Raw genomic sequence first — 11,683 nt, 5'->3', positions numbered from 1 at the left:
GACGAATTTTTAACCAAAAAGATTAATTTTCAACAAAAAAATATATATCTTTAACAAAATGTATGCATTTTTAAACAAATAGTTAAGTTTTTTAAAAAATATGAAATTTTTTAATCAAATATTTAAATTTTCAAATAAAACGATATATTTCTAATGAAAGAAAGATTTTTCAACAAAATAGTTAAATTACCAAACAAAGAATTGAATTTCCAACTAAAAAATGTGAATTCTTAACAAAAAATGCAATTAGAAAGACGAATTTTGAACTAGGAAGATTAATTTTCAACTCAAAAATATATATCTTCAACAAAATACATTTTTAAACAAATAATTCAATTTTTAAAGAAATATATAAATTTTTAAAGAAAAATATCAATTTTCAATGAAAAAATGAATTTTGAACAAAATAGTTCAATTTTCAACCAAAGAAATGGATGTGCAAAAAATGTATTTAAAAAAAAAAGCATTTTTTATTTATAATAAAAAGGGTCAAATTTTTAACCACAAAAAGATTAAATTTCTACGAAAAGAGATTAATTTTTTAATAAAAAAGTCGAATTTTCAAAGAATAAATACTTTTTAGTCCATTAATAATAAAAATTCATCTAAACGTTGTATTTTTCAACCAAGAAGATGAGTTTTCTACCAAAAAAGATTTATTTTTAATAAAATACGTGTTATTTTTTGAAACAGACGTATTTTCAATCGATAAGTTTCATATTCTATTTTACCATTTCAAATTGTTTTGTCGGTTTTTTAATATATTTAATTGAAAAACATTCATTGATGGGAGAAATAAAAAAATAGTTTCTTTTTTAAATGCAAAAAATAAATGTTTAATCTTTCCTTCATTTTCGAAAATTTTTTGTCAGAGAATTACATTAATAGCTCTTTCTTGAGCTCTTTTTGCGCTGTGATCTTTGAGATAGTAAAAGCTGTTTAGAAGAGATAATCAGTGCTGATAAATTCACGATTAAAAAGAGATATTTTTCCCTTTTTTTGCTTATCTGTGATGAGCCGTTATAAATCGATTTTATTATATTTTTTTCTAATCAGAAACTTATCAGTATTTTTTTAATATACATTATTTTTTTATTTTCTTTTATTAGTTTTATATTTCACTTATTTTTTTATTTCAAAAATTTTTATTTCTAAGCTTACATTTTTAATTTGAAGAATTTTTAAATGCTTTCTTAAAGGCTTAAACAAATAAATAATAAAAGCCTTTCATGTTGAAAATTTCGGATAAAAAGCATTTTTATCTAATAAATAAATACATTTTTTTAATTTATCTGCACATTAAGTAATATAAAGTGAAAAAAACGATTTGTCAGAACGATTTTACAACAGTTAAATTTATTATTAAACAAATGTGAAGGTTTGACTGGAAGTTTATAAACAATTTTCAACTTAAAAATAACTTCATAATTCAATATTCTTAATGAAAGAATTTTATTAAATTAAAAATATTGTTTCAGTCTAAAATATTCCATTTTTAACCCATTCAATTTGAAATTTTTAATTAAAAAAAAAGGTTAATTATTAAATCTTCAGCAATATTTGAATTTTTGTTTACAAATGAACATTTGTAGAAAAAAATTGAGATATTTAGGGGTTTTAGAAAGATAAAAAATTATCATGCAAATTTTAGAAAGTTTTCTTAAAATCTTCTAGAATAGTTTTTTGAAAATTTTGTTTAAATCTTTGAAAAACTTGTAAAATGTTTTCTTTAAATAATTTTTTAAAATAAGAAGTTATTTTTAATTTTCCTAGGAATCTGAAGAAAATGTTTTTATTCTTTTGAAGCCTTTCACAATCCTTGAAGAGAATCTAATTTTTTTGTTCAACATATCTTTTAAAATTACTCAAATTTCGGCTCCAAATAATAAATGTTCAATTGTTATTTATATATTCAAATTGTCAAGAAATTTTCCAAAAATTGCAGGATTTTCAGAAAATTGTAGAAAATATTCAATTAATTTTGACAGATATTTAAAAGTTCTGAAAAAATTTCCAAAATAATTTTACATTTAAAACAACTTCTCGATTTCTCAGGATTTTGAAATAAAATTCTGAAGCTTTCCAAGGATTTTTAAACTATTTAAAAAGAAAATAATTGAATTTCAAAAGTGTTCAGTTGAATTTTATTCAATTTTTGATATTTTTAGCTTAAAATTCCTTAAAATTATATAATTTTGAAAATTTTAAAGGTCATTGATTGATTTTTTTAAATTTAGAGTATTAAAAATGATAACGTGGATTTATATATTTTTTATATTGAAAAATGATAGTTACACTTTGAGTGCTTTCATTTAAAGCTCAGTTTTTATTACGTCAAGTGGAAAATTTTGTGGCTTTAGTGTTCCATTTTTTAAATTTCATTGACCGTGAAAAATATTTGCGAACCGGAAAATGATCGGGAATTTATTTCGTCGATTAAAACGGACGCCTTGAAACTTTTTTTAAAAAAAATAAATAAATACTATAAACAAAATTGTTTATTAATTTTTTTAAAGCATCCGGGTGGAGAGGAAGTTCTTTTGGAACAAGCAGGACGTGACTCAACCGAAGCTTTCGAAGATGTGGGTCATTCAAGTGATGCCAGACAAATGATGGAACCTTATAAAATAGGAGAAATAATAGAAGTAAGTATATTTGATTAAAATTATTATATTTGAGTTATAATTATTGTAGTTAAATTTATTAATGATTTTTAAAATATTAACAATTTAAAAATTTTAGCGTTAAAAATCGAAATGTTTTTCGATTGAAACTTTATAAAATACATATTTTCCATTTTGAAATAAATTCAAATTATTTGATTATTAATTAAACGTTTTTATTCAATTTTCGATTTTATTTAAATATTTTTTCAGTATAAAATAATCTTTTTTCAAACTATGAAAAGGTGAAAATGAAACTGTGATCAACTGTAAATAGAAATTAATTAATGATTTTTTAATTATTAACAATTTAAAGATTTTAGCGTTAAAAATTGAACTGTTTTCGGATTGAAATTTTATTTTTTGGACCGGGAATTTTACGAGATCGAGAAATGACTGGAAATTTTACAAATTTTTAGAGATAAAAAAATTCTTTCAACTTTAATTTTAACCGGTTTTTAAATAATTAGTTTAATTTTGATCTTTTTCAATTACGATATCAATTCGAAAATTTTTCACTTTAAATTTTTTCCATTTTTAATTTTTGAACGTACATTGGTATTTAAAGAATTTTAAAATGCAGTTTTAAAGACTTGAACAATTAAAAACTAAAAGCGTTTAAAATCGAAATTTGAATTGTACTTAACAAATTTTTAAGCCATACAATTTGAAATTTTTCAATTAAGAAAAAGGAAAGTTACTAAATCTTTAAAAAAGATCTGATTTTTAATCTAAAATCAGTAATTATAAATTAAATATTTTAAACTAAAAAAAAACCTTTGAATTTTACCATTTTAATTTTTCTATTTAACGAAATTTAATTTGTAAGTCAAATTGTTGTATTTTAATATATAAATAAAAATTGAATTCCTATTCTTAGAAGATTTGAAAAAATTCAAAATTACTTTGAAATTTGAAATTATTTCGAATAATTTAAACGAAGTGTCTTCAGAAAAATAAAAACATTTTCTGAGATAATTGAAAATGATTTTTTGTTTTAAGAGATTATTTAAGCAGATTTATAAAGATTTACAAAATTGTCAAAAATGAATGTGGAAGATTTTAAGAAAATTTCTTAAATTTGACATAATTAAAAAAAAAAATTAATTTCAAAAAATGTAAAATATGTAAATGTTTCAGGATTTGGAAATAAAATTTCGAAGCATTTTAAGGATTCTTAAACTATTTGAAATAAAAATAATTTAACTTTCAATTTAAACAGGAAATTTTCCATTTTTTACAAATTTATAGTTGGAACTGAAATTTATCCTGAATAATAATAATTCTGACTTGGAAACGGGAATTTTCAAATTTAAAAAAATTCCAAGTTAGTGCTGGAAATTTTCGAAAAGGAAAAAATTCTGAATTGGAACAGGAACATTTTTCAAAGAATTTTAATGCTGAGTTGAAGCTGGGAATTTTCCAATTTTAACCAATTCTGAGTTGAAACTGGTATTTTATCCAAAAGAATTATAATTTTTCTTGGAACAAGGAATGTTAAAATTTTTTAAATAAATTTCGAGCTGGAAAAGGGAATTTTTTTATTAGAATGAATTCTAATTCTAATTGGAAACGGGATATTTTCAAAAAAATTAAAATTATAAATTTGAATATGGAATTTTACAGAAAAATTCTAATTCTTAGTTTAAAATGGAGAATTTTCTAGAAGAATTAAAATTCTTAATTTGAACAGGGATTTTTTTTCAAAAGAATTTTATTTCTGTGTTTAAAATTTAATTTTAAAGTTTTTAATTTAAAAAGAATTTTTTTTAAACTAATAATTTTGTGATATTTAGCAATATTTTAATTTTTATTTAAAATTAGCAATTATAAATAAAATATAAAGACTAATCAATTTTTCCAGATAATATTTATTAATTAATTAATATTTGATCTTTATTAACAGTATTTAATTTTAAATCGTTCGAATCCAAATATTCTGTTTTTTTTTTTACAAATTAAAAGCGTTTGAAATTGAACTTTTGAAATGAATTATTGCATGGGTTCATATTTTTTTAATTAGAAATATTTGAAATATTCAATCTATAAACAAATTTTGCTGTTTCATGGATTTTATTATAAAATTTTTGAAAGCTTCAATTAAAAAAATTGATTCTCAAGCGAAAAAAAAACAAAATAGTTTCAATTTTCGACCAAAAAAAAAACTCAAGATTGGAATTTTCAACCGAAAAAAAAGAATTTATAACGAAAACTGTACAAGTTGATATTTCAATCAAACAAAATTTGAATTTTCAATTATACATTTGCATTAAAATAAAAAGACGAATTTTCAACAAAACATTTGAATTTTCAAACAAACAAAATTAATTTATTTTTAAAAAGTGTACTTATATGTATATTTTAATTTTAAAATATAAAAAGAGACCGTTTATTTTAACCAAAAAGACAGATTTTCAATCAAAGAATTAATTTTTAACTAAAAAAGTTATTTTTTAACTTAATATTTGAATTCCATACAAAAATAGCAGAATTTTCAACCAAATAATAAAATTTTTAACTGAAAGTATTTGGATTTTTCATTAAAGAGATTAAATTTTTACGAAAGTAGGTCAATTTTTAATTAAAATGATGAATCTTCTACTGAAATAGTTAAAATTTCAGTCAAAATAAATTATTTTCTAAAAAAAAGGGAATATTTTAGAAAATAGTTCAATTTTTAGTCAAAGAGATTTATTTGCAACAAAATAATAAATCCTCAACTGAAACCAATAAATCTTCAAAGAATTTTCACCCAAAAATTCTTGTAAAAAAATAAAATTCTCCGTTAAAAAATTAATGTTTTCTAAAAACGATTTTTTAGCGAAATAGTTTAAAAAAAAGGATTTATTAACAAATTATTTAGAATTTTAACAAATCAGTTTAATTTTCAAAAAAATTAAGTCACAACGGAATATGTTGATATTTATACTTGAACAATTTTAAATTTAAAATGAAAAAAAAAGTTTATTTCAACAAGAAAATACAAATTTTCAATAAAACATTTTAATTTTTAACCAAAAAAAATGTCCTCAACAATATTGTTAAATTATTATTGTATATATTAATATTCATTAAAATGTTTTCTTTTTTTTGATCAATTTGTAATTTAAAACGACCTAAAATTAAAATAATGTGGCTGCAATTTAAATTTTTCAGCTTAAAAAAATCGTTCAATTTTTCATTAATTTAATTTACCACTGCTAAAAATAATATAATTTTGATAATTTCCAAATTAATTGATTCAATCTTAATTTTAAAACATTAAAAATTATAGCGTGAATTTATATTTTTAACAAGAAATTATTGAACTTTTTTCAATTTATAACAGTTTAAATTTTACGGTTTAACGGCATTGAATTTAAAATTGTCTAATTGAAAAGTGAATAAGTTTCCGTTTTCCACGTATAAATTACCGAGCGTTTGTATTACAAATTTCTGAATAAAAAAAAAAAAACGTTTTAAGCTTCTATTTTAAACTGTCAATTTGTTTCCTGGATTAAAACGGCGAGTCTCTAATTTTAAAAATTATTTTGTGTTATTTTAAAATTATTTCAGAAAGAGAAAACAAAAACGGACAGTAAAGTTACCAAATACTGGGAGAGTGGAACTGTAGAAAATGATGACTCTAGGTATTTAAAAATTTAATTATTTTAACAAAATTTTTAAAGTTTAATTTACACTTTTGGGGAGCCCTCAAATATTATTTAATGTTATTTTCTCATTTTTAACAACATTTTGCCGAAAATAATCTTTAAATACATTTTTTTTTTTTACATTTTTACACAAGTATTTTAAATAAAATAATTTTTTTATCCTACGTGATATTTGAGAGCTCCAGAATATATTTTTACATTTTGCACGATCCTTGCTGAATTCACTGAAAACGCCTCCATATTTACAATAATCTGTATGAATAACATTATAATTTTTAATAGAGAATTGTAAAATTTGGATTAGGTTTGGGTCCAAATTTACACATTTGTGATTGTTGCATGTTCGTTTTAGAATGTTTTTTTTTTATTTTTCGAACTTTATAACATTCTGAAAGTTTCATTTTTTGAAAGCGCTTCAAAATTTGGCTGATCTTTATTTTACCGAAATTTATATGGACGAGAAACTAGAGGAAAAGTTTAGTAAAGAAAATTTCAATTTTAAAGAGATTTTTTTAATTCTAAACTATACACATATATCGAATAAAATATTATTCTTAAACAGATAGAAGAATATTATTATTTTTTTCTTTGGAACTTTTGAAATTTTAGGAATTTATTAATTTTTAGAATCTGCTCATTTCTGAATTTTGAAAAGTCGGTTTTTTAAATTCTGTAATTTGATGATTTTTAGATTTTTTCAACTGATTAACCGTATAAGTTTTAGTTTCGAAATATTTAAAATATCGTTAATAAACATTGTTGGTAATTTTATTTTCGGCATTTTTCAACGTTCGGGATTTTTTTTTTCTTCGGAAAAATATTTCATCCCTTATTTCTGAAGAATAAAAATGACATTTTAGCTAAATAAAAATGGTGAAGACATAATAGTATTTTGGTAGAATAAAAATTATGCAAAATAGTTTTATGGTAGAATAGAATCAATCAAAATACGTAAGATCCGCTCAAAATTGGTTTATTGATACGATTTGCAAACTCTGCAATATAAATGATCCGAATGATAAAATATTTACGAGCGATTGAAAAACAGATGACGCATATGAATCGCGTATCAAATTCAAATATGAATCACATTCCAATTAAAATTATGCAAAAAATAGTTTTTCAGTAGAACAAAAATTATTACATCTGATGATTCGGACGAATTTAAATTATTTTTAACAAAAACGCAATTTCGAAAAACAAAGATTATGACAAATACTTATTCACTAAAATACAAATAATGGCAAATAGTAATTTGGTAAAAAAAAAGATAAAATAAAATAAAAATATAATGAAAAAATGAAAATAAAAACTATGACACCTGGCAACAATTACGAAATATAAAAGTGATGTAAAACAGTATTTTGGTTAAATAAAAAAGATGTAAAGTAGCGATTGGGTAAAATACAAATTGTGTAAAATAATATTTCGGTAGAAACAAAATTCTGTGTGTTACGAATTTGTAAAAATAAAAATGATGTAAAATAGAATTTAAGTAATATAAAAATGCAGACAAATGATCATTCGGAAGAATTAAAATTAGTATTTAAAATGGTATTGCGATAAAATAAAAATAATTTAAACTAGTATTTCGGTAGAAAAAAATCTGTTATATAATATAATATTAATAATTATGTAATATTTAATCTCTCAAAATTTCTCTCCATGTATAGAGAAAAAATAATAGAAAATAGTATTTTGATCAAATAAAAATGATATAAAATGGAATTTTGATCAAATAAAAATAATGTAAAATAGAATTTCTGTAAAATAAAGATGATGTAAACTAGTATTTCGGTAAAAAAATTCTGTTAAATAGTATTTCTATAAAACAGAATGTATGCAAAATAAAATTTCGGCAGAGTAAAAATAATGTATTTTGCTAAAATAAAAATGATGTAAAATAGTATTTCGGTAGAAAAAAACTCTGTGAAATAGTATTTTGATAAAAGGAAAATGATATAAAGTGGTATTTTGATCAAATAAAAATGATGTAAAATAGTATTTTTGTAAAATAGAAATGATGTAAACTAGTATTTCGGAAGAAAACAATTCTGTTATTTAGTATTACTATAAAATAAAAATGATGTAACGTAGTATTTCTGTAAAATAAAGATGATGTAAACTAGTATTTCGGTAGAAAAAAATTCTGTTAAAGAGTATTTCTATAAAACAGAATGTATGCAATAAAAATTTCGGTAGAGTAAAAATAATGTATTTTTATAAAATAAAAATGATGTAAAATAGTATTTCGGTAGAAAAAAATTATGTTAACTAGTATTTCGGTGGCAAAAAATTCTATTACATAGTATTTCCATAAAATAAAAATGATGTAAAACGCTATTTGGGTAGAGTAAAATGAATGTAAAATAGTATTTTGGTAGAAAAAAAACTCTGTGAAATAGTATTTCTTTAAAATAAAAATGATGTAAACTAGTATTTCGGTAGAAAAAAATTCTGTTAAATAGTATTTCTATAAACCAGAATGTATGTAAAATAAAATTTCAGTAGAGTAAAAATAATGTATTTTGATAAAATAAAAATGATGTAAAATAGTATTTCGGTAGAAAAAAATTATTTAAACTAGTATTTCGGTAGCAAAAAATTCTATTACATAGTATTTCTTTAAAATAAAAATGATGTAAACTAGCATTTCGGTAGAAAAAATTCTGTTAAATAGTATTTCTATAAAACAGAATGTATGCAAAATAAAATTTCGGAGCAGTAAAAATAATGTATTTTGCTAAAATAAAAATAATGTAAAATAGTATTTCGGTAGAAAAAAAAATGATTTAAACTAGTATTTCGGTAGCAAAAAATTCTATTACATAGTATTTCTTTAAAATAAAAATGATGTAAACTAGTATTTCGGTAGAAAAAGACTCTGTGAAATAGTATTTTGATAAAATAAAAATGATGTAAAACAGTATTTTTGTAAAATAAAAATGATGTAAACTAGTATTTCGGAAGAAAAAATCCTATTAAATAGTATTTCTATAAAATAAAAGTGATGTAAAATACTATATGGGTAGAGTAAATTGTATGTAAAATAGTATTTCGGTAGAAAAAAAAAACCTGTGAAATAGTATTTTGATGAAAGAAAAATGATATAAAATTGTATTTTGATAAAATAAAAATGATGTAAAATAGCATTTCTGTAAAATAAAGATGATGTAAACTAGTATTTCGGTAGAAAAAAATTCTTTTAAATAGTATTTATATAAAACAGAATGTATGCAAAATAAAATTTCGGTACAGTAAAAATAATGTATTTTGGTAAAATAAAAATCATGTAAACTAGTATTTCGGAAGAAAAAAATCCTATTACATAGTGTTTCTATCAAATAAAAATGATGTAAAATACTATTTGGGTAGAGTAAAATGAATGTAAAATAGTATTTTGGTAGAAAAAAACTCTGTGAAATAGTATTTCTGTAAAATAAAAATGATCTAAACTTATATTTCGGTAGAAAAAAATTCTCTTAAATATTATTTCTATAAAACAGAATGTATGCAAAATAAAATTTCGTTAGAGTGAAAATAATATATTTCGATAAAATAAAAATGATGTAAAATAGTATTTTTGTAAAATAAAAATGATGTAAACTAGTATTTCGGTAGAAAAAATTCTGTTAAATAGTATTTCTGTAAAACAGAATGTATGCAAAATAAAATTTCGGTAGAGTAAAAATAACGTATTTTGATTAATTTGGAAGCTTTACAATTCAAACTTTTACAATTTTGAAGATTTGTAATGGAAAATTCTTCAATTTTTACTATATAGAAATAAAACTGATTAAATTTGGATTATTATTTTACAAGATCGAAAATTAAGTTTTTATTTCTAAAGTTTCCAAATTAAAGAAATTTTGAATTAAAATAATACAAATTAAATCATTTTTAATCAATAACATTTAAAACTTGCATCTTTTTTATTGTAAATTTGCAAAATTAGGAACCATTGAATTTTCTTGACTTATAATTCATGGTTTTAGGATTTTTTAAATCTAATATTGAAAACTTTTGAATTTTGTAGATGTGTAAATAGAAATTCTTAAATTTTGATGATTTTGAAAATTAAAAGTCAAGTTTTCAATTCTAAATCTTTCAAATTGAAAAAATATTAAGTGTAAATCATCAAAATTAAAGAATAATGTCTTTTAAATCTTACGACTGGTATAATCTTTAATTACATATTAATAAATAAAAACTCATTAATTTGAAAGCTTTACAATTCAAACTTGTAGAATTTGAAAGGTTTGTAATGGAAAACTTTTTAATTTTGAAGATACGTAAATAAAAATGATTAAATTTGCGTCATTTTACACGATCAAAAATCAAGTTTTTAGTCAAACGATCATTCGGAAGAATTAAAATTAGTATTTAAAATAGTATTGCGATAAAATAAAAATAATTTAAACTAGTATCTAGGAAAAAAATCTGTTATATAATATTAATAATTATGTAATATTTAATCTCTTAAAATTTCTCTCCATGTATAGAGAAAAAATACTCCAAAATAGTATTTTGATCAAATAAAAATGATGTAAAATAGTATTTCGGTAGAAAAAACTCTGTGAAATAGTATTTCTGTAAATAAAAAAATGATATAAAATGGTATTTTGATAAAGTAAAAATGATGTAAAATAGTATTTTTGTAAAATAAAAATGATGTAAACTAGTATTTCGGTAGAAAAAAATCGGTTAAATAGTATTTCTATAAAACAGAATGTATGCAAAATAAAATTTCGGCAGAGTAAAAATAATGTATTTTGATCAAAGAAAAATGATGTAAAATAGTATTTCGGTTGAAGAAAACTCTGTGAAATAGTATTTTGAGAAAGAAAGTGATATAAAATTGTATTCTGATCAAATAAAAATGATGTAAAATAGTATTTCTGTAAAATAAAAATTATGTAAAATACAATTTGGGTGAAGTAAAATGAATGTAAAATAGTATTTCAGTACAAAAAAACTCTGTGAAATAATATTTTGATACAATAAAAATGATATGAAATGGTATTTTGATAAAATAAAAATGATGTAAAATAGTATTTCTGTAGAAAAAAACTCTGTGAAATAGTATTTCTGTAAATAAAAAATGATATAAAATGGTATTTTGATAAAGTAAAAATGATGTAAAATAGTATTTTTGTAAAATAAAAATGATGTAAACTAGCATTTCGGTAGAAAAAATTCTGTTAAATAGTATTTCTATAAAACAGAATGTATGCAAAATAAAATTTCGGTAGAGTAAAAATAATATATTTTGATCAAAGAAAAATGATGTAAAATAGTATTTCGGTTGAAGAAAACTCTGTGAAATAGTATTTTGAGAAAGAAAGTGATATAAAATTGTATTCTGAT

At 20.6% G+C, this 11,683-nt stretch overlaps 1 protein-coding gene across 1 annotated transcript in view; it reads left to right on the top strand.

Moving 5' to 3' along the window:
• LOC117180743 (cytochrome b5-like) overlaps positions 1–11,683 on the top strand; it is an 18,391-nt gene that overhangs the window by 1,189 nt on the left and 5,519 nt on the right. Inside the window, exons 2-3 of the mRNA XM_033373234.1 lie at positions 2,453–2,645; positions 6,219–6,292. Of these exons, the coding sequence (XP_033229125.1) occupies positions 2,453–2,645; positions 6,219–6,292 (267 nt within the window). The remainder of the gene's footprint in view (positions 1–2,452; positions 2,646–6,218; positions 6,293–11,683) is intronic.

The sequence above is a fragment of the Belonocnema kinseyi genome, chromosome 9, assembly GCF_010883055.1.
Source record: "Belonocnema kinseyi isolate 2016_QV_RU_SX_M_011 chromosome 9, B_treatae_v1, whole genome shotgun sequence".
NCBI lineage: Eukaryota > Metazoa > Arthropoda > Insecta > Hymenoptera > Cynipidae > Belonocnema > Belonocnema kinseyi.
Note: the sequence above shows the minus strand (reverse complement) of the source record. Positions and strands in the feature narration are given on the sequence as shown.